This window comes from Lingula anatina, chromosome 3 (genome assembly GCF_051362555.1).
Source record: "Lingula anatina isolate TDL-2025a chromosome 3, LinAna3.0, whole genome shotgun sequence".
Lineage (NCBI taxonomy): Eukaryota > Metazoa > Brachiopoda > Lingulata > Lingulida > Lingulidae > Lingula > Lingula anatina.
In genome coordinates this window covers 32,390,624-32,413,634 of record NC_141769.1, presented here as the reverse complement: position 1 = coordinate 32,413,634, position 23,011 = coordinate 32,390,624, and the positions used below count along the sequence as shown (strand labels likewise).

Here is a 23,011-nt window from a genome sequence, read left to right as displayed (position 1 = left end):
GAGTTTCGTTTTCGTGTCAGCGTACATGGAGAAAACACCGTTTAATATGATTTTCACTCATCAGCAGCATCAATTGAAGAGATAAAAGTACATGGATCACAACAACAGCATTCTCTGATTTGCGGTAAGTCTGAACCATAGTGTAATAATTATAACCTTCGTAAAACGAATTGTTCTTACTAACTTGTTGCTGTTTGACTAACCTTTGTAACAAAACCGTGGGGCTTGGGATCGTTCATTGATAATCAAATAATTTTCTATTCATTCACTTATTTTTCATTACAATTTACTATATAAGCATGGCTCATCGAAAATATATTAATTAATGGTCACATATTACAGAAGCTAGTTTTCTTTGGTCGGTATACACAAATTATATTTTATTGACTTAGATATTCACATTCTGGGGCTGCATATGCGTCTGTGAAAATGAATTAGTACATTGTATTTGGATCACTGAAAGTCATTTAGAAAGCAGTAAATAAGTAATATGTAATATAAATACAGTCATGAGATTTACTAGTACGTTTTAAAGAACATGTAACTACCTTGTACAGATGTGAAGCCTATATTCCTCCTTTATTACCTGAAAAGAAGAAGTAATTATTTTGCAAATCTGGGCGCAGAGGATTTTATTGATTAATTCAGTTCACTATTTAAAAAGAAAATAGCCATATATATGGGATTCATATTTCTCAATAAAAACATTGTTAACAAATCATAGAAATATAATAATTAAATTCCATTTTAACACCAGAACAGTGATTATCACGATTATATGCACCTCTGTAATAATCTCTTAAGAGATAATTTCAACAAAAAAAAATTATAGACGAAAAAAAAAAAAATCATGGACTAACTTTGAATGTCAGAATGGAATCATTATCCATTGGGAAGTATGGAGTAATTGTCATTTACTCAAGGAAAATCATTTTTTTCGACCAAAGCAAACTGTTGTTATCCCTTTAAAAGGTGACCAAAAGGGCGTGGCTTAGACCCTCCTGGTATTGTAGCAGGAATTGAGTGACTTTAAATGTTATACTTACTAAATGCAAGGCCATGCAAATAGCTTCACACTGAAAAAAATTCTTATTAAATTTTTTCTAAGTGGCTTTTCATACATCTCTAAAATTTGGGCTTCAAATAGTTACTTATATAAATAAACCCTTTTAAAAATAACTTTGCACATCTTTTACATGTTATTTATTATTACTTCTTATTTACTTGTACCTGCATGTGCTTGCACAGCACAGTGTATACCATCTAAAACCACTTCAGAGTAATATTAACAGTGCACAAGAGCATACAGCTATTATATCTGAACAAACATATAATTAAGCCACAGTCCCACATCATGTAATATTACTTGAAATTTTGTCAATATTTGTAGTCATTGCTTGAAGTTATATTATACATTTGTATGCCTTCTTCCTTGTTCATTCTGACACTGCATTTACCAGTAGTTGAATGGTTCACTGAATCCCAAAGGAAGATACAACAAAACCACCCCAGGATGACTCAGCTGTGTCTGTAGTCAACTCCCAGTTATCATATTCTGTTGGCAGACAAACAAGGAGAGCTATTCACCTAGGACAGCAGAGGAGATTATGATGGCATGTTGCTCAAAAATAAGCTGGATTAGTTGACTGGTGCGTTGTGTGTGCGGAGGTGTGGAGTGTCGTGGGTGGGGGTCATGGGAATTGTGTCTGTAAAAACAAACTGTCACCTCCGTGCTTGTGGAAAGGTATACACATTATGGAATAATATAGTTATGTTATACTATTACAGGACAACATCATCTGTGTTTGGTCGTGTTTCAGCTGTAGACAGCAAGAGTTAAGAACCATCGTACTCTGCTGGGTTGAAGAAATGGTGGACTTCTCTGGAAAATGCCACCTTTGATGACTTTTGTGTATATACGTATGCCCATAGGTGAGTATTGAGATGTACACACACGTGGATAAAGTTAATATTATATGAGTGTATATATTATTGCGCTGAGTAGTTAATGTAATTGATAATTGTAAATAATGAACAGATATTCCATATGAATTTTCCTACAGTTTGGATAATTAAAGGAATATTGTGACTTTTTTTTTTTTTTTTTTTTTTGTGGGGGAGGGGGAGGGATTTGCCCTTGTAATTATTAAATAAACGTTTCTACTAGTACTGGTATATGAATTACATTCGGATTTTTACAGCCACTTGTACAGTAAGTCTAAGTCATACGTTTGTGTCCCAATACCTGTTTAAATTCTTTCTAACAAAAGGGTTTCTCAAATTACTTGAAAAGTAAAAGAGAGATGCATTCCTGGAAGAAGAGAGCATACTACATAGTATTGGTAGGTGCATGTTCATGTTAAGGAACAGACCTGTTGCTGGAGAAATGATAGATGGCAGACAAAAATACAACTTTCATACGTATTGTACACCATTCACTGTTGAGCCCTTTAATTGTAAAATATTCCCTGTGCATTTACAAAAAAAGTCAATGAATAAAATAAAGTAAGCAAATAAATAAATACTGAACAGATGATATTTATCTTAAAAATATTTCAATTCTTCTGCGTATGGGTATAATTCAACTTTTTCCATGGTGTCTCACAGCCTGTAAGTTTCTCTATAGAATGTAACTTTACTATACTACTAGTACAGTGTTTTGTCACTGCATGCAGACATGGAATTTACATTGGGGCATTTTTTAAAAGGCTCAGACTTTTTATAACACCCAGGCAGTGTTTAAGCACAAAATAGGTGTCATGTTGCCAGAGAGGTAACTTGTAAGGATTTGTTTGGATTTTATGTGATTTTGGGTTTCAAGAAAAAAGTAGGTAGAAGTGGTTCCATGGCCTTTATCATTTTTGGGACACTTAATGGATAAAAAATTGCTAAGAAAAAGAAAAAAATGAATACTAGTAACTGGTTTTAGCTGAAAAATATTCTTGTCTGAGTTTTCTTCTCACAATATCACACTCAACAAGAGATGCAGAAATCTAGGTTAACAGCTAGTCTTTCATCAGGGTGTGTCCACTTATTTTGTGTAATTGAGTACATTATGACCATCTTCCATAGTATGGTAAAGACTTAGTCTGTGCCTGACACCTACAATTGAATTATTACTGCAAATTACAAAACAATCACTTCATGTCATCAAAATATAACCTCTTTGTGTGTGTGTGTGTGTGTGTTTGTGCGCGCGCATGTTAATATTTATGTTAAGTGACAGTTATTTAATATGTAATGTCATGATAAAATAAAATGTCAAAATACAAAAGCTGGTCATCATTCCAGTCAGTGAAGTTTGATGTAATATTGTTTCCCGTATTATGCTCTTAACCAGGAAGTTATTTGTAAGCTGCCTTACATATTTTAGATTTGTATTGCCCCGAAGGATTAGATTATTGTGGTAAGAGAGTTAATATTATATGGTGAATAAAATCTATATCTGAGCAAACTGCATTTTATCCACTTAAACAAAAACTGACATATGATACTATCCTCAGGTTGGGCATTTTTAAATTGAAATTTGTTTTATGGCATCCTTGTCATGGATCTTGATTCATTGGTTTAATTTACAAAAATGGAAAAAGGAACATTTGAATCACACACATATATAATTACATGTACTTCCCAGAGTCATGCTTTTTATGTTCATTTTAACAAAAGAAAGAAGATCCCATGATACATTTTCACATTCAGTCACTAAATAATTTTTTTCTTTTTCTTTCTGTATAATGCCATCTAAAATAGACCACATTTTATCTGGCTTCTTTGTTTTTAGTTTCATATGTATGCGTGTGTCATTCTTGCTGACCAGTTTCTGTTTGCGTTTTAGTGCCAGAAGGAAGCAATGTCTAGCTTACCACGAAACTGATACTGGACTGGCTCATGAAATATAAATCAGACGTGACTCAAGAACTGATGGTGCAGGTGTGTCATGTTACAATCACTCACATATCAAGGTGAGAAGAAGCAGATAGAGGAAGCACTCAAAGGAGACACAAAGCTGAAAGTAACAAAATTTTGTGTTCTGTCAATATGGATTGATACTTTGAAGGAAGAAAATGCGAATAGTCACATTTGGGGCTTTTAGGAGTGGGGCACTGACAGCAATGTGACAGCACTAACATTGTCGGTCATCAGGTGTTTTCTGCTCTTTCATTATCCTTATGACCACTGCTGCAATGAGCTATGTAAAATATTGCATGTAGGGCGTGGTGTTTCAGACAGATCGTGTGTTCTGAATGGACAATAATATTTATGAACACGCATGGAAGGTACACTGTACCAAGAAAGAGAAACCCTGGTGCACACAAAGATATATATACTGGAGGCCTCATACTCAATTATATCAGCTAAAATTTAAGGATCAGATTAACTGTACCTTTTGTGCTTATGAAAAAGAAACAAAAGTTTCAGCATTTAGCAACTAAACACTCTGACTTATTTACATTGACAAAAAAAAAGTTGCCTGCATTTAGGCAACAACAGAATATGTTGGCTGCACTAAGATGGCAAAGAAATGCATAGACAGTATAGATCGTGCTGGCAGCATTGAGAGAATAATCAAATTGGTTGACTAAAAGTAGCAAAGTAACACTTCAACTGAATGAGGACAGCTGTGAAACATATTGACTCCGTTTTAGACACTGAGAAAAACAAGTTGTTTGCGACCAGCCACCAGAGAAAGAGGCTTTCTGCAGTTGTTCTGGCTGTCACGGCAAGTGATGATTCATACAGTAACAGTGAAACTGCTGTAATTATTTTGTGGCTTTAATATGGTCTTTTTGCAATGTATTGACTAGGTTGGAAAGAACCAAAGCAGTGTATGAAATATGAGGTTAGAGGTTATCCAGAGATGCCTTGTTATCTTGTTGATGAAAAGAGACAAGACAAAACTATAGATTGGTGCATTTACAGTGTTAAATAGAGATGGTATTCGTATCAATGTGATTTTCTCAAATAATTTTTGTCTACAAATTAGTCTTGCAGAAAAGCTAAGTATATCAGACAATCATATTTTTGTACATTTTTAAGACAGTTTACCTAAGCATTCCATTTTGTATTTACCATTCCATATTTGATAAGTTTTCCACATTATATAACAGTGTCTTCAGCGTTTATATATATATTTGTATGCTCCCATTACTTAGCAATGATTCTTTATAGGAAGATGATAGCTTTAACATTCCAAACCATGAGTTTGTACTGGTTAACTTGGTTAAGTATTGTGTTTATAACAACACCATTCACTGCTGTTGGAGGCAGTAACTTCACCTCAACTGAGAACACTAACTTAACTGTAACTTCGTTGGCTTCACCATCAGTTAATGAGTCTTATTCTTCTTCGCTGACAACTGCGCCTCTGGAAAGTGTGACTAACACTACCATGGCAACAACAAGTACTGATAACAGTAAACAGACCAGTCAACAAATGCCAACAACAACAACAACAACAATGGCTAACAGTACTGCCACAACTGCTTCAACTCCGAGTGAGAATGCTGTGAATCAGACTGTAACCATGGCAACAGAGTTGTCAACAACAACTACAGGAAAGACGGCTGTCACCAGCACCTCGTCCACCGTACCTATCACAAGGGAAGCTGCAGGCAACAGCACAACTCAAGATAATGTGAATAATTTGACAGCAACAACTAATTCCACAGACACTTCTTTATTACGTACAACTGTTTCATATTCCATAACAACAGCAACTACAAAAACAACTGTGTTGTCACCAAAAAGTTCAACAGTAACATTGCCTACAGAAACTTCTACTTTAAATACAACAACAACAATAACAACAACAACTTTGCCACCAACTTCATCTTCAGGTGCGACAACAACAGCAATACCTATAACTGTGCCTGTGACACCCACAGATATTACAACCCCAACAACTAATATAACTACAGGTACTCCTACCAGTACCTCTTCTTCACCTACAACATCTTCATCTTCATCTTCAAGTTCTACAGTAATGACAACATTGTCATTAACAACAATTTCAGATACAAATATTACTAGGCCTTCAACAACAGTGACATCACCTATAACTACAATAACAACAACAGCACCTACAACTATGACAGCAACAACAGCAGCACCTATTACTACAACAGCAACATTACCTACAACTATGACACTAACAACAACAACATTACCTACAACTATGACTAGTTCATCCACAACAACAACATCATCATCAACTTCCTCTACAACGACAGTATCATCAACAACCAGTACACCAGGATCAACAACCAGTACCCCAGGGTCAACAGCCAGTACCCAGGGGTCATCTACCCAGTCTTCCAGTACTCCAATACTCACCACCAGTCTCCCAGTTAGTAGCACAGAGAGTAATGCCACCATAGTCAAAGCACAGACAGGTAAGAGAATTTTGAACCTATTTGTAAGTATTTTCATGAAGTGAATATAGTCTTTAAAATTTAAATGTGAAATTTTTGTTAAAGTGAAATTTTTATGCCTGTAGATTAGACTTTTATACCTGTTTGTAAGTATTTTGTAAAGTGATGATAATCTTTCAAATTTAAAGGTGATATATTTGTTAAAGTGAATTTCTTATGCCTATAGATTAGATGGAATTTTTATGACTGCTTGAGACATGGCAAGTTAACTGTGCATTGCATTTCTTAGACATGTTCTGCAATTAATGACATCACATTATTGAAATGTGAATGACTTATTTTATAGTATTTTCCACACAGGTGTAGCAGAAATGCCTTTTAAAAATAAACATTGTCAGGTATTTCTGCTACACTTATTGAATACAATAATTCCATTCAAAAGAGCTGGAATTGATTGTAATAAATTATATAAACATTCTTTATTGTAAGTCTTTATTGTAAATCATCTGGCTAAATGTGTCTTGTGAACAATTTTCTCCAGGTTTGTCCCCAGAGATGACAGCAGTTGTGATATCAGTCCCTGTGGTGGTAGTATTGATAGGAGTGGTAACGGCAGGTGTCCTGTACATAATTTGCTGTAGGAGGCGGAGATATCGAGATGTAGGTAGACATCTACAGCTGGCCTAGCTGAGATCATTATAGAGTGTACTTGTGAAAATTGTCACCAACTGTATTTTATTGAAATGGAATCTTATATGGATTGGTTAATTTTGGAGTTTTTTTTTCTGATAATTGTTTGTCACATTGGTTATTATAAACTGGTCAGTTGTTCGCTTAAGTAACTTTGCCATAAAGCAGGATTTTTTGTTTTTGGTGCAAAAGAAGTATGTTATAAAGGTAAATTAATCATTTATAATCTTATAGTAAAAAAAACAGAAACAAGGTTCATTTTATATTTATTATGTTTTTCAGCCAATACATAAACCTGGCAGACATTTTGGGAGAGAATTATCTAAAGAAGTCATTTCCAGCCCCTTGGATGCAGAAGAAGGAACTTCTGAAGGTAACTAATTTTTTTTTTCTGTAACTGTGAATAGACTTTCATCACTTGCTCTCAGATGGCATCTAAACAATACAAGTCATATTTGTGGAATCAAAATAGAAACATTTTTGGAATTCAGTAAAAGGCTGCCACATCCATATACTACCAATTATAGGCACTATACAGTCCAATCTCTCTCACTCTCTCATAAATAAATAAATTATAAATAACAGAATATTATGTACACACATTTGTTTTAAGGGTGGAATTTCAGGGTGGATCTTGGAATTTTTTTTTATTTATTTATTTTTTTTTTATCTAGAGTTGTATTATAGACACCTGCAATTACCTACATCAAGCCAGGATGAATATGGCCAAGTGACCGATGAGAAGTAATCTGAACCATGTAAAATGTCCTCTAACACATTATTAATAATCAAAGGTGTCTTCACCATTCCCAAAATTTCCAGAAGCTCTTTTTCTTTCGACTATTTCCATGTTTTAAGTTAAACACTGGCCATGATCCTGTGTGTTTCAGATTGTGTGCAAGATAGACTCCTTCATAATCTTTATGGTGCCTGTCCTGCACATATTTTACCTTGAATAATCTCTTTGGTATAATGTTAACAAATTTGTCTATTGCCTGTACATTAGAAGACTTTCTAAAGTGTGTTTGAAGTCTGTCTCTGATGTTGTTAGACTGTCCAATATAAATGGGATGCCTAAAACCTCGTAATCCTATTGCATATATACCACCCTTTTGGGGTGCTGAGAGGCATGCCTTCTTGACAGGCTCCCAGTATGCTCTGAGAAGCTTATTTCCTCTTGAAGTATCTTGCTTTTTCGACTCTAGGACCATTTTTTCCCTTCTCTGCAAGGAAGAGATATTGACATGATAAAAATTGTTTATTAAAAAAAAAAAAAAAAAGAAAGAAAGAAAAGAAAAGAAAAGTATATAAAAGCTAGTTGGAATTCCATGGAATAATTTGATTATTATAGTTCTTACATTCATATATATAAATTTGAGGTAATTTTTTTTTCAGGCTCCATTATAGCACGAAAATTAAGTCATGCGTTTGTACTTATATCATAAATAATTAAATAAAATCTCGCCACAATTCGGTTTAAAGTTTTAAACAAACGCAGTAACATACTAACAAATGAGATAAAGAAATCCACCTTTTAATTAGAAATCTTTCTTTAAGTTTGACTATAAATAGCAAGCATCGATTTTTTTAAACATTTATAAACAAATTGCAAAGCATTTGAATATTAGAATTATTAGAGAACAAATGCTCTCAGTCACTCACTCGATCACCGACTGTGACGATGTAGATAGGAAATTTTAAGTTCAAAATCCGACATAGCGTACCTTTCGAATGCCCGTGACTCGTTGTAAAAACCTTGGTAATTTCATGGTCACATCACTGCTGTGCATCGATAGATGTGAATCTGAGTCAGTTTTACAAGATTGCAAACCGATTCGACCTTTACCTTTCTATAACTTGACCTAGATATTGTACCCACAATTCTTGAAACCGGAACCACGCGACTACTGATTGTAAACATTGAGGAGTCTGCTCTGGACCGTACAGCGCCCGTGAAGTACGTTAGTGGTTAGGTCTAAATAGGAACACTTCCGAAAAGTGGTTGGTTTATTGATTTTTGAGCACTTTTATTTATAATATTTGAAGGAATATTGCGTTTTGTTTGTTACCGAACCGTTTGATTTTCATTAAGTGCTGAGTTCCACTGCCGATCTTTTCCAGTTTCCACCAAAGCAATCACTTTGGCGAAATTCCATGATGTAAAATTTTCTTTACTTCATGTCCATTAAGTTTTGCAGTTATATTTAACAGAAGAAAAACGCACAAAAGTATACTGCCGCATGAGTGGTCGTGAAAAAGACATTCTTAACAAAAAATAAGGAAAGAAAGAAAAGAAAAACAGATGCAATCTTCACTGTGCTGAGTGTGCAGTAGGGACTTGCTGCAGTGAATGGCCTTCTTACTTCTACCGTCTACGTTTAGCTTTAAAAATGAATTAAGAAGATATCTGGATGGATTGTGCAGTAAATATTGGAAAATGTCTACTGCAGTAATGACCAGCAGGAAGGTCAGAATTTATGAAAATTTCGAATGTCAAATTAGTAATGGTATCACTTGTGTCATTCCAGTAGTGAATCAGTATGAAGTGGTTTACCCATATAAATCCCAGGCAGAGGATCAGATCTCCCTGTGTTCAGGAGACCTTATTGATGTGCTGGAACGGGATGACAGTGGCTGGTGGCTGGGAAAACTGGGAAACAAGAAGGGGTGGTTTCCTGGCAATTATGTGGAAGTGGTGAAGGGAAGCAGAGGTATGGATTGTGCTGGCTGGTGGTCATTATACAGTTATTTACACATTTTTTTCATGTGTTACCATGTACAGTGTGTGTGTGTGTGTGTGTCAGAAAATGTAAATAGGCATGCTGATGCATGAATTTTTGTGCTAATAGCAGTACTGAGTATTGCATTTCATTTGATTGCATCAAAATTCAATTAATGAGGTAAAAGAAGGCGTTTGTTATGGACTTTCATCTTATTAAACTATTGTTTTATTTTCTATTCTATAACCACAGGCATTTCTAACTATGGTTATACTGAGACTACAGCTGAAACCTTTGGGAAGAAGAAAACCAAACAGGAGACAGAACAACCACATAATGACTATGTTAATGATAACACCATATTCCTAGAGAGGGTAAGGAACAAATGAATTGTTGTATTAACAGTTGTAAGTTGAAAATCTTTAGAGGTTTCAGAATCCATTATGTCAAAACCAGAGACAGTGCCATATATATATATATATATATATATATATATATATATATATATATATATATATATATATATATGTAAAAACAAAATTCATTGGTGTTATTGAATATCAGTTTTTAGATTTGACATGATCAAGACTCAAATGATTTGATTTGCTTCACTGTTTGGATTCTTGCATTGCATCTTTTATATGCATGCACATATATATATATGCAGGGAATACTCAATAACAATATTAATACATTATAAACATGTAGAACATTTAACTATTCAGGAAAAGTATTACAAAGTCCTCCACCCGTACCATGCGGCAGAGTTTGGAGAGCTGGAGCTATCAGAAGGGGACGTGATAGTAGTGAAGGCTGTAGATCACCAGCAGGACTGGATGTGGGGGACACTGGACGTCTCTGGAGAGGAGGGCTGGTTCCCGTCCAGTTACGTCCAAGAGGTTGGAGGGGATGACCAGTCTGTTGAGACGGAAGTGTGTAATCTAAGGTCCCATTCACAACAGCGGATAAACTGGTTCGTGTATCAAACATGGCAGACCCACTTGAATGCTTGTTGCCTAATTTCTGCGAGGAATCTATTCAGTGTCTATAAGGGGATTAGATGGCAAGGTTTTCAGTGGGTCGCCATTTTTGATCCATGGACTAGTTAGTCCACTGTTCTGAATGGTGGCTAAGGTTAATTTTGTGTGTAGTATGCACTATAATTGCTTTTTGCTATTTTGCCATAAATTTGTTTTGGTATTTCATTATTGAATGTCTGCATAAGTTCAACACGTCCTGACTGCAAGTTAAGCACATACCTGTGATAATGTAATTAGACAAGTAAACTTTGTCATTTCTTTATTTTAAAATTGAATGATTTACTATTGTTAATAACAGCTTAAAAGCATGTCGCCTTTGGTTTTCCATGTTGTAGTTGATATATGAAGAACATGTTGAATGTCATTAGATTAATTGCTTGTTCATGACAATTGTTTCAGAATTTTTGAAATTTAACAGCTGTTTATCTATTCCAATTTCATTGGTAGGTTATGGAACCTCTGTATTCCAAAGCATATGAACATCTAAAGAGGAATCAACAACGTGATCATGGTGCAGAGGACATCATTGGGATTGGTGAGAACTAATTTTGAATACTAGATTATTTTTTAATACCTAAAGGATATTGATTCTAGGTTTTTTGTTGCCCAAAAACCTGGTTTAGCTTTAGCATTCCCATTACTTACCAGTCATATATCCTTGTGTATTCATACTATGTAGACTTATGACATTTCATTCAGACAATTCCAACATACAGTAAATAAAAACTGTTAAGTCAGGTTTACCCTATTTTTTTACTATTTGCTAGAGTAATCATTTTAAATATATATTAAACTGAAAAAGTGACTCTGAATTTTTAAAGAATTATTAGAGTTAATGTTTTAACTCTAAAAACATTTTTTGTTTAAAAACAGTATGTTTTTGAGAATATCATTAAATGTTGAATTTTGAAAATTTGCAATATTATTACAAGTGAAGTTAAGAGTAATTTGAGTATTCCTTGTGTGTTTGAGCTATAATGGAATATTTATAATGATGAAGTGTGTTTCAAATTGTGTTTTAGAGCATCAGGCCCTGTATGCATACCACTCTGAGCTGCCAGGTGACCTCAGCTTTAACACAGGTGACCTTATTGTTGTCACGGAGATCATGGAAAATGGATGGTGGTTTGGTCTCCATGGCAAAAAGCAGGGCTGGTTTCCAGGTTCCTACCTAGAGGTAAGTGTGGCAAATTGCATCACGTCTTCATTATTATTATTATTATTATTATTATTATTATTATTATTATTATGTTGTTGTTGTTGTTGTTGCCACATAATATACTTATGACAGATTTCTCAAGTATGTATGCTTTTTAAGTCAGCTAAATGAATTTGTTGTGGAATTATCTTTTATTTTATCAAATATAACAAAAATGAAAGTAATGAGAATTAACTGTAAACACAGTAAACAAAGATGTAGATTAGTGTACAATTTTTGAAGTATACTTACTGTCTTTATGCTCATTGTAAAGTTTTTTTTTCACTAGATCATTGACCAAGACCAGGATGTTCCTAAAAGCACTGATTACCAGTATGTCCAACTCAGTGTTGGCAGAGGAGACATTGACCAGACAACTGACCAAATCAATGACCAAAGGGTTTCTGCTGCATCATACATCGAATTTATATCATCTGGTGAGTATGGCTTTGATTGTGAAATAATGGTTAAGTACACTGTTTCTTCTATTTCTTCTTCGTTCTCTTCTTCTTCTTCGGCTTCCTCTTAATGATTTTGATCATATTTTTGGTCTTCATTTTAATGGAGAATGTACAGAGTAGAAGGCCTGGATGTTATAATCATGTTGTTTTTTCAGTTTTTAAGTATGTGATTTTCATATTTGCATTGTGTTTCAAACTGTGTTTCAAAATGTTTATTGTTTTTGTTTTTCATTGCTGTATTATTGACTGTTCATTTTTTCTTTTGTTTAATTATTGTTAAATAAAATGTCAATGTTAGAGATGAAATTTATAAAGATGTTCCACCAGAAACTTTAAGTGGTATATTAAATTTGATGAATTTATTAGTGAAAACTCTAAATTTTCATCTTAACTTTAACTGAATTAGATAACCATGTTGAATATTTTTAATATTTTTCAGATTTTCCACCACCACCTACCTTGGCTTCAGATACAACAACATCATCAGGTGTGGCAGGAAGTGGTACCCTGGCACCCATTGTAGAATTATCAAAGAGCAGTACGCTAAAGAGGAAGCCTAAACGGCCAGCACCACCTGCTCCAAAAGCTACAAAGAAGTCTTCTCCAAAGTCACCTGAAGCAAATGTAGAGTTAAAAACATTTTCCCCAAGCAGTGCAGTGGTAAAGAAAAAACCCAATGTGCCGAAAATTGATTTCCCCAAAAAACCTGACCAGTCGATAGAAATGGCAGATTTGCCAAGCCCAGAGAGTGCTACCAGCAAGAAGAGTTTTGAGATATCAGGCCCACAGTTGATAAGCAGCACAGCAGACCTAGAGGCTCATAGAATTAAAACTATAATAAGGAAGAGGCAAGAGAAGCCTGCTGTCCCCACAAGATGGGTGATACCTCGCCTTGTGAAAATTCCCACAAAGAGGGTACGAAAGGATGCAACTGAAGTCTCCAGACCAGTTCACCGCGCTCCACCACCTAGACCGCAACCCCCTGATCCAGAGAAAATAAAACAAACTGTTACAGGACAAACATTACATCTCCCTCAAACAACTGATATAGGGGGGTTTGACAATAAGCATGAACCAAAAACCCAGCAAGTGGAGACGAAACAAGACAGTACAGAACATCCCCCTGTCTTATTGGGAATTGATTCAGGTAGTAAACCAGGAGTTGGCATAGGCAGCAAACCAGATCTTCCAAAGAAACCAATAGCTGCCATTAAGCCTGTACGCAAGAACAATGATGGAGAATCTCACATGTCAGAATTAGAGTCTATCCTAGCTAGAAGGAAGAGACCAGAGGCGAGTTCAGTCCCTCAGGATGCTGCTGCAGCTTCTCCCGTAGTTGCTTCTGTTGAAGGTAACAGCTCTAAGCCTGCAGTTCCTAAACTTAAGCCATCTCTGCCTGTTAAACCTAATTTAAAACTGAGATCCACATCAGACAAAGTTGATGGTAGAGATTCTGAGGATGGGGAGCAAGCTTCCAATGGTGCGCCATTAAATCGGACACCAGAAAGAACCGTACCTCAGCCGAAACCACGGTCAAAAATGGGTCAAGGTCAAGGCCAGGAGAGTGGAACACCTGTTAAACCAAAACCAAGAACCACCTTGGGACAAGGTCATGTTACAATTCCTAAACTCAGCAAAAGAAGCCAATCTGAAAGTGACACGTTATCAGGTTACAGCACCACCCCGGATAGAGGTGACAAAAAGGCAGCAGGGCAGAGACCCCCGCGGCCTGGGCAGAGACCAAGAACGCGCTCAGTAGATGGTGCCATCGATGTCCCCAGTAAGGTGGAGTCGGCGGTTTTTCCTCCCCTGCAGGTGGGCGCCAGTGCTATCAGACAGAGGCCCAATAGGCCCCCACCCCCGCGCCTGACTAAGATATGGAATAAAGAAGAGAGTGAAGATTGAATGGTGAGTGCCATGAAGGCTGGAATGGGGTGTGTGAAAGGTCTTATTCCTTTCAAATATTTCTCTTGCCTTAAATGACTAATTTTAATCTCTCAATAGAAGCTAGAAAATCCATATCCTCACAAGTGGTACAGACCCTAATGAGGCTGCACGCACGCATGCATGCACTTACATGTGCACACACACATACATGCACACACACATACACACACACACACACACCTCCAAACTTCTAGTAAATCCAAATCCAGTACACTAGCTACATGTAACAAGCGTAAAGGCATTTACAATTTGGTTCTGTTGGCTTGGTTGAGTATTGTTACTAGTATAATTAGAACGCTGTCTCAGCAGTGCATATGATTACAATTTCTTACCATAGGGTGCAAATCTAATCTTTTTATTGTCCCACGCACTCTAATGTTATTGAGTTAAACTGTGTCGCTTGCCTGGTGATAGATATGTAACCTAATGGTCTGTAGAAAAAAAAATGGTCTATGCCTCAGCAGATTGTAAGATTTTATCATATGCCAAGACTGCATTATGTGGCCCACAGTTGTTCTTTGAATTAGGAAACCTAACACATATTATTTTTGGATTAATATCTCACCATCTATGAAAAATTATAATACTTCTTCAAAGATGTGCCTGAGCTCAGGACATGCCCAATGTGTGTTGTAACTGTGAAATTAAGACAAACTGGATTTTAAATGAAATATTTCTTCATCATTCACTGATAAGTTTTGTCAGAGAACAAAAAGTAAAATTGATTACGTATTTTTCACAGTTTGAACATTGATATTTTTATATTTCTTCACAGTTTGCCAATATTTTTTAATGCTAGCAATCATCTCGGTTGAAAAAAGTTCCTACATAGTAAGCAAACTTTCCCCTATACTATCTCTTTCAGAATTAAAAATAAGATGACTCATGCTTGAAAAAGTTTGCAGGCTCAATGGAAAATTGAATTCTGTGAAATTAAGGGCGGTGCATCATGTTTCTATTTTTCCAAAACATCTGTCTTGTCACATTTCTTGGCTATGGCAACTTCTTTTGCTTGTTGCCTGGTTTTATAACATTTAGTCTGGTAAATGGAGACGCCAAGCAAAATAGCGAGAAAATGTTAAGCGATATCAACTTTGTGTGGCACTAATTTAACGCCCTTGATTCTCCTCTGTGGGACACCAATGACGTTGTTTAGTGAGGATAATAGTCATTAAGACTCCCACAAAATGATTTGTGGAACTGGTGATTGCATTTATGAAACTCTTGGGTTTTGCTAATTACGTGTATCTCATTCCTGTTCACTTCTTTAAATCAGATTGGTTTATTTTACCTAGTTTTTCTAGGTCCTTGACATATGATAAACACAGAAAATGAGAGCAAATTTGACATAATTTTGAAGGTTTTTTGGTTGGAGTTTGGATGACAACACTGCTGTGAATTGGCAGTTGATTTAATTGTGGATGGTACCACTTGTCTCAACATGTGTGGTACAAAAAATAGCTGTATTTTTTTTAAGTTGTTCGTAGAAATACCATACAGAAGCGTTTTCTAAAGCATCAGAGTCCCATGTATATGCATTTGCATATATAAAAGATATTATATGTATTTTAGACTTTCAGACCTCTATAATGTTAAAAGAAACCAAGTTGAATTTCTATTTAGGACTGTTTTAATGACCTACCAAAGATTTAATCTGTACTTTCCCTGTGTAGTAGAATATAGACAAATCTTGATTGTTAGCATTGTGTCACAATTATTGTGCATGTTTTAATGATATGCTTAATATTTTCATTGAGTAGAAAAAATGGAACTTTAATTTTCTTCTCTTTTTTATTGCGATGTCTTGGTTACGGGTACATGGTTCTTGGGCTCATTATCTTTTGGTATTTTGCATATGTTTATTTTGAAGGCATTCAATTTTTTACACAGAAGCAGAGATTTTCAAACTTGTTTATATAAGTGTTTAACCTTTTCACACATATCAGACCCTAGAAAAAACAGTTTTACTTTCATGTTTATTTACACACAATTGAATTTTGGTAATACAAAAAGCTACGCCCCTGGTTGGTATGGCATTCATGAAGAACCAAAACTGGCTGCATGTAAAAAAAGTGCGTTCAAACTTGATTTTAACATTTGTTACTCTGGATCTGCGCCAAATGCTTTGAACAAAACCTGCTGAAAGCCTTTTATTTGATGTTATTAATTAACCCGATTTCATTATTTCCTCATTTTTCAGATTGCCCCACCAGGACACTCTGTATGTGGAAATTCCGGAAGTTTTGTTGTTCCAAGTCATTGAACATTATTAAAGGTTGAAGCACTGGCCCAGATAAGTGGCTATTGCATGCAGATAGTAGTATAGCACATGCTATAGTTATAATGCTAACAGGAGAGTTATGTTTTATGATTGTGATTGTGCAAACATATGTCTTAAGCACACGACAAAATTGTCAGATGTTTTGTAACAAATTAATTACACCTTTTAAAGGCATGGCCTTGGAAGCAAAAAATGTCATTAAAGAGATTTCCATTCCATTTTTTATCTCAACCCGTAATTGTTAATTCACCTTTTTCAGTCACCCTAATCATTGTATCCAAAAGCATTTTCTTTTCACATTTGTGATCCCAATAATAATTCATTGCCATCTGTTGCTGTTACTGTACATGCTTCCATGTGTGAGTTTAGATTTTTAGGGAGTTTTTTTACAACAAATAGAATCTTATATTTTAAGCATTACTTATATAAGTCATATAGTGAATATCAAGTACCAAAAAGTTGCTTCATTTTGAAATAATCAAAACACAAACAACTCTTCCTCTTTTGCCTTTAGCTTTAAAGCAGTTATAATTTATTTTTTATAATTTTCGAAGGGGGTATCAGGAGAGGCAAGTTGGAAATTGTTAACTTCATATAAAGGTTTGAATATAACTGTTGTATAAAATATACAAAACTTACAAATGTTGTGCCTTTATATATTGATATGATTTATGTATAACCAAGAGACTTTATATTATTGATCATAGTAATGGAATGCACAGAGATGTACCTTTAAGTGCAATTGTTATCATGGGTAAAATGGAAAGTTTATTTAGAGCTTTGTTTTATATGTCAGGTGATCATCACCCTGAGCTTCAGAGCTGACTTGACACTAACCTTTTCACTGGTGATCATGGACTTGGCTGACAAATACTTACATTATATTGATATCAATTTATTTTCTGCTAATTGATAATTGTTATGCATATTAGATAAGTGATATAAATAATACATTAGGTTTTGAATATTTTTTGCTATTTGTAAAAAGTTTACTTTGTTAATGATATTTTTCAAGAAATGTAAAAGTGTATGATGAAGTATGGGGTCATAATATTTTTAGTTATTGTTTGCTGCGCAGCATGATAACCTGCATAGGCAACCAACACTGAAAGGGAATGAAATAGACAATCAAATGATTACATGCTGTGGAACAGTATAGCATATGAAAATTTCAGACTTCCTAAACCTAGAAAATAGCTACAGGTTGGCTGAAATATGACCTTAAAGAAAAATGGATAAGTGTGTGAAGCAAGACATGCTGTTTATGTCACCAGTGTAGTCTCTTGATGGAAGCTGCGCAAAGTTGACATTTTGATGGATGAGACATGAGTTTTTATTATTTAGGAGTACGGTGCACCTGTGCAATATTTTGTATACTTTGTATATGTTTATATTCATTTTTTTATTGGTTGTGAGATATAGTTAACTTTATCATTTTGTATTAAATGTATTCTTCACAATTCGCACAAAGGTTTGCATAAACTTTCTCGAACTTTATTTGTCTTTTCTTTTATTTATGACTTTTAACGACATACCGTTTATCTTGACCCATAGTGACCTTTGATCTCCACCATTGAGGAGCTTGATCTTGACTTCAGCAACTCAAAAATTTTCAGGCGTTGGTCCCGACCTCAAGATGACATCACCCATGATGTAATAGTAATCACATGCTAGTTAATTGAAATGTCATTTTTGTACCACAGGCTGCTTTGATTTATAGAAAAGAAAAATGTTGGGCGATAGAGTTATGGATTGGTTTGCAAGAAAGGAGTCCTTGTTCAATGATAATTATATTATAATGTAGAGGTTGATGTACTTTTAATGTACAAGGTTGATGTACTTTTAATGTACAAGGTTAGTCAATGTTTAGGTTGTGATGTCCACTTATTTTATCTTCACTTTTTTTTTACTAGTCAGGCATCAAGTTCCTTTTTAACATTGGGTGCTATTAAAAATTTCAAACGTGGGTGATTTAAACTATTTTTTGTATATTTAATAGTTAATTTTTTGCCCTCCACCTTGAGGTCAAAGGGGTCACAATTTTTTGCAAACAGGGGAAGTGTTACGATTGACAGACATTATTTGACAAGAATATATTTTAAACTCCTAAACCTTAGTATCTGCCAAGAGTGCATGCACTAGAAAATTCATGAAGATAAAATAAATATTTTTGTAAATATTTTGAACCTACTACATAATTTCAATACTTTTGTGTCTGCATACTTTGCTGTTTGGTTGGGGAAAAAGTGAAATGTAGTGAAAATCCTTTCTCCAAATACACTTAAATATAAGTAAACTATGAAGCCTCAATTGACTGTTTCTAAGTATTTTTCTTGGCTTTTACTGTACGTAACTTTTTTGTAATCACAGTAATCACCCTTACACCATGCACTGCGCTACATGTTAACTTTGTTTAACTTTATTCCTTGTTAGTGGGTGTAGCCCTTTTAATAAGTGTAGTTGGCAACAAGTTCAAAATCACATTATTACAACATTTAATTCTAAACGATTTGTTAAATTTCATGAGTTTAATTCTCAACAGTTTGTTAAATTTCATGGGTGTGATGAAGTGGGATTTTTCACATAAACATCTCTGTTTTCATTGTCCATGTCATTTGCTCCGATTACCACATGTAGAAGGTTCAAGTGTTGCGTGATCAATTGTTGAAGTAATAGGTAACAGCTGTAGGTTGCGTAAAGGGGCATTGAACTATTGAAAGTATTTGTCGTATCCTTGTAAGTTCAAGCTCTGACACCCTTTTTTATGGAGAGACATGGCGTCTGGACATTTAGCCACCAGCCATGTTAGTGTCACCGTGCATTTTCATTGTAAACACCATAAAAGGAAAAACATGCCACTTATTATTCTTAAATCTACAAGAACGATTCAAAGGGCTGAAGTACAGCCCTAGATAATGTAAAAATGGCCTGATTGGATACTTTTTTTTTTTTTTTTGAAAGTTATAATTTCTTTTGTGAATTTAGCACTTTTTACATCTAGGCATTTCCAAGGTGTGACTGAAAATCTGTTGGTTTGAAGTCCTGCCCTACATGTAGTTACATTTTCTAAATGCCCATAGTAATGGTATTGTATAAGTATAACATTTCTTTGTAAAGAAGTGTGTAATTTATTATTGTAATTCATTTGTGTTTGGAAACATTATCAATATTTCATTATCTGGACGTGACAGTTTTTTTCTTGTCCTCTCTCTAGAAGTTAAATGCGGATATGCCCTTATCTTTTCTTTTGATGGAACCTGGGGGAGGGGGGGTGGCTTCCATTTTTTCCTGTCATATTTTTTCTCTTTCTTTTATTTTTTATTTTCACATTTTGTTTATACATTTTCTTGGCCATCTTCATTGTTTTAAAACTTCATTTGTCTTATTTTTGATAAGCGACAAGTTGTTAAGCAATGCTGTGCATGCAAAATGTGCAAGCAAATTTCAAAAGTTATTTTTATTACAAAGAATGTCATAAATATTGTTATATCATGAATGATGTATGAATGAATAAATAAGCAGTCTTCTGGTTAAAAAAACATATAAAACCATGACCAATGGAAACTGGTTAACTGTGCATACGTGTCATAATCTGTGTAACGGCATGGACAAAATTATGAATTCGTTATTATGTCCAAGGTAACGGTGAATTCTGCCATTATAATCTGCAAAGGTGTCTTTGCTAGTGCCTTATATTTTTCCGCAGTCTTACTTTTATTATTTTAAACTTACATCATGTTCACTTCAAAGCCACTTCAAGTTTTGATAAACTCTATGCAGATGTAACTTTTTTGTTAAAGAAAATCTTTGTAATTGGCTGCCTTGAGTGGGAGATGCACAATTCTAAGGACAAAAAGTGGAATGTAAATACACCCAGCAAGGGACAAATCCTTTCCAAGTGTATGTAGTTAGCTAGAGGCAGATCGTCTTACTGAAGAAAGTCAGTTGAAGGTTAAGAATGGATTCTGACAGAGAGCTTTTATTTCCGGTTGGCTCTGGAAAATGTGCAGTTATTAGATTAGAACACTTTGTACTTGTATTACAAACTGTAATTGGCAGTTTAATTGTTGTGTTCACACGGGCTTCAATGTAATTTTGATAAATGTATATGTTGATCATATAAATTTTACAACAAACTGCAATACCAGTAGTTCGAACTACCGTACATGCAGTTGGAAGGTTCATACTTTCTAACATGCTGTGCACAGTCCAGCTTTATTGCAGTTTACAGATTGACCAATTGAAATGCAGGATAGGGACCTTATGTATATGCTCCCTTAATGTCAGATTTGCTGACCGCCAAAACATGTGGTCTAATGTGACTTGATCTTGCATCAATTGTTACCTAACAACTCTTTAAAGTTATTGTGCTGATTGGGAAGTAATTGAGAGACCAGCTGGGGTAATTGGCTCGTTGGGATTTTTCTTCTGGCACTATTTGCCAGTACAGAACTGTTCACATTTGAACAGCCCCATGGCAATTTCAGAAATTTCATCAACTGGGTTAGAAAAAAATTTGAGACAGTTGTTTAAGGGCACCGAGGTGTGTCAATTAAGTGTTTTCGCAAAAATAAAAGTACACAACACTTGGGGGGAAAAAGTTGCTCTGACTAAATGAGATTTAGAAGAGCTTATGTATGGAAGGAAGATTACAAATATAAATGCCAATAATAATTAACGTAATGAAAGTGGGAACTAATGGAACTAATTGCAAATTGCTTCAAGGATCACAGATTCTTAAATCAAATTTCCTTGCCTTTTTTCTTACCATGGGGATGATTCAGTTTGCCTTGAAGGCACACTTATTTAAAATTGATTCAAGGTGCTTGTTGAATAAAACCTGTATAAACAAAGCACTGGTGCTGTGTTGGGAGCCAAATTAGAGTGGACATGTTAATAACTGCAATGTTAAGCTTATGGCAAAGTTGCTGTTCTTTACTTTTTTACTGTATCCATTTGTTTTGTTGTCTGGTAAGTTAAATAAGCTGTCCTAGTTGACCCCAGTGAATTGTTCTGATGAAGGTTGGTTGGAATAATTGGTTACAGATTTGTAAATTGGTTTGCTCCAGTAGACAAAGTCATCTGACATATTGGCATTGTGAAAGGATCCTTCTTTCTCAATTTGTTGGCATTTATTGGAGAATAAAACGACCTTTGTATCATGCAGGATATAAAAACTGTTACCTTGCACAACTGGACACAATATTTCCTTTTCCTAATTTTTATTTGTCATTGAGAAAGTGCGTTATCTGATAAAAATTGCTATTCTTGACATTTGCTGTGCAGGTTTTTACTTTTAAGTGACAAAGCGTAGGATTTTAAGCACATGTTAAGTTACATAAGCCAGTTTTTGCTGAACTTATTTGAAGACAAGCTGTTACATCAGAAGTACATTCGTGTGAATTTGCCAACTTGTGCTGATGATATAATAGCAGCATTTTTTTTTTTTTTTTTTTTTTTTTTTTTGCTTTTTTTGGAGTGAAAACTATGATATTAATTTCAAACACATTTCCCTCACCTGAGAAGCTTCCCACATCATTTGAATACCATTTTAATTGCAACAATCCAGTGCCAGGAATTTTTCTTTAAAATTCTTCCTTCTAAATTTCATAGTAAAGAGCCTTAATTTGTTTAATGAAATACTTGATGAGGGACTCATATCTCCTAAACAAAAACATTTAAAACCAATCATTGGAACCAGATTGTAGTTTTTACTCTACATGTTGTTGTTGACTATGCAAATTTACATATTAACAGCTTAATTCCTAATGGGCTACATAACTTGGAAACTGATAACTATCTCATACCAATTTATAAAGCAGGGAAACTGACAATTAACATTTGGTGCATCAAACAAAAAAAGAGTTTGTTCTAAAATGTGTGTGTGTGTGTGTGTGTGTGTGTGTGTGTGTGTGTTTTAATTGGGCTCATTTCAAAATGAGTATTTCATGTAAAAGAAGTTATTTTGCCAAAGGTAGGCCTTTGTAAGATATACACGTAGGACCCTCTTAAAGACTTTTAAATTTGGCCAGATTTTAAGAGACCTATGGCAAGTGTCAGGAAGGGAGGATCAAAGGTTGGCTGGACAGGCGAAAGAATATCTTTTACCCCAGGAAAATTGGTTAGGTACAGTTTTTTCAATGGAAATCTTATACTGTGTACCTTTAAGGGAAATCAGTATACATGTAATAAATGCTTTAAGACATTTTATGATGTTTTTAGATTGACTGACCTCCTTATGGAGGTATGCTGATATCTGAGACATCTACTTAAATTATTTAGATAACACATTCTTTAAGTAGA

General features: G+C 34.8%; 1 protein-coding gene and 1 long non-coding RNA gene across 7 annotated transcripts; one reads left to right on the top strand and one right to left on the bottom strand.

The window, feature by feature from the left end:
• The first annotated feature begins 15 nt into the window (after positions 1-15).
• Positions 16-18,906, top strand: LOC106176107 (uncharacterized). Of its 6 annotated transcripts, none has more exons than XM_087007462.1 (13): positions 16-124; positions 1,821-1,932; positions 3,836-6,392; positions 6,913-7,031; positions 7,344-7,434; positions 9,593-9,772; positions 10,034-10,155; positions 10,507-10,713; positions 11,269-11,356; positions 11,844-11,998; positions 12,309-12,456; positions 12,920-14,388; positions 16,628-18,906. In XM_087007462.1, the coding sequence occupies exons 3-12, from the start codon at positions 5,156-5,158 to the stop codon at positions 14,383-14,385; spliced, it is 3,813 nt and encodes a 1,270-aa protein (XP_086863588.1). In that variant the 5' UTR covers positions 16-124; positions 1,821-1,932; positions 3,836-5,155; the 3' UTR covers positions 14,386-14,388; positions 16,628-18,906. The 6 variants fall into 6 exon arrangements, with proteins under 6 accessions (XP_086863588.1, XP_086863583.1, XP_086863584.1 ...); XM_087007457.1 differs by having other exon boundaries at positions 9,590-9,772; XM_087007458.1 differs by having other exon boundaries at positions 22-124; positions 1,789-1,932; positions 9,590-9,772.
• Positions 7,311-9,381, bottom strand: LOC112042511 (uncharacterized). The gene is made up of 2 exons (XR_015333315.1): positions 8,786-9,381; positions 7,311-8,284 (listed from the first exon to the last, which is right to left on the bottom strand). It is a non-coding gene; the product is annotated as an uncharacterized LOC112042511 (long non-coding RNA).
• Positions 18,907-23,011: the final 4,105 nt, after the last annotated feature.

Coding starts and splice junctions, on each gene's coding strand:
- LOC106176107 (XM_087007457.1), top strand. CDS start 5,156: ATGATTCTTTATAGGAAGATGATAGCTTTAACATTCCAAACCATGAGT. Junction 7,435..9,589: donor AGAAGAAGGAACTTCTGAAG/GTAACTAATTTT, acceptor GTGTCATTCCAG/TAGTGAATCAGTATGAAGTG. Junction 11,357..11,843: donor AGAGGACATCATTGGGATTG/GTGAGAACTAAT, acceptor ATTGTGTTTTAG/AGCATCAGGCCCTGTATGCA.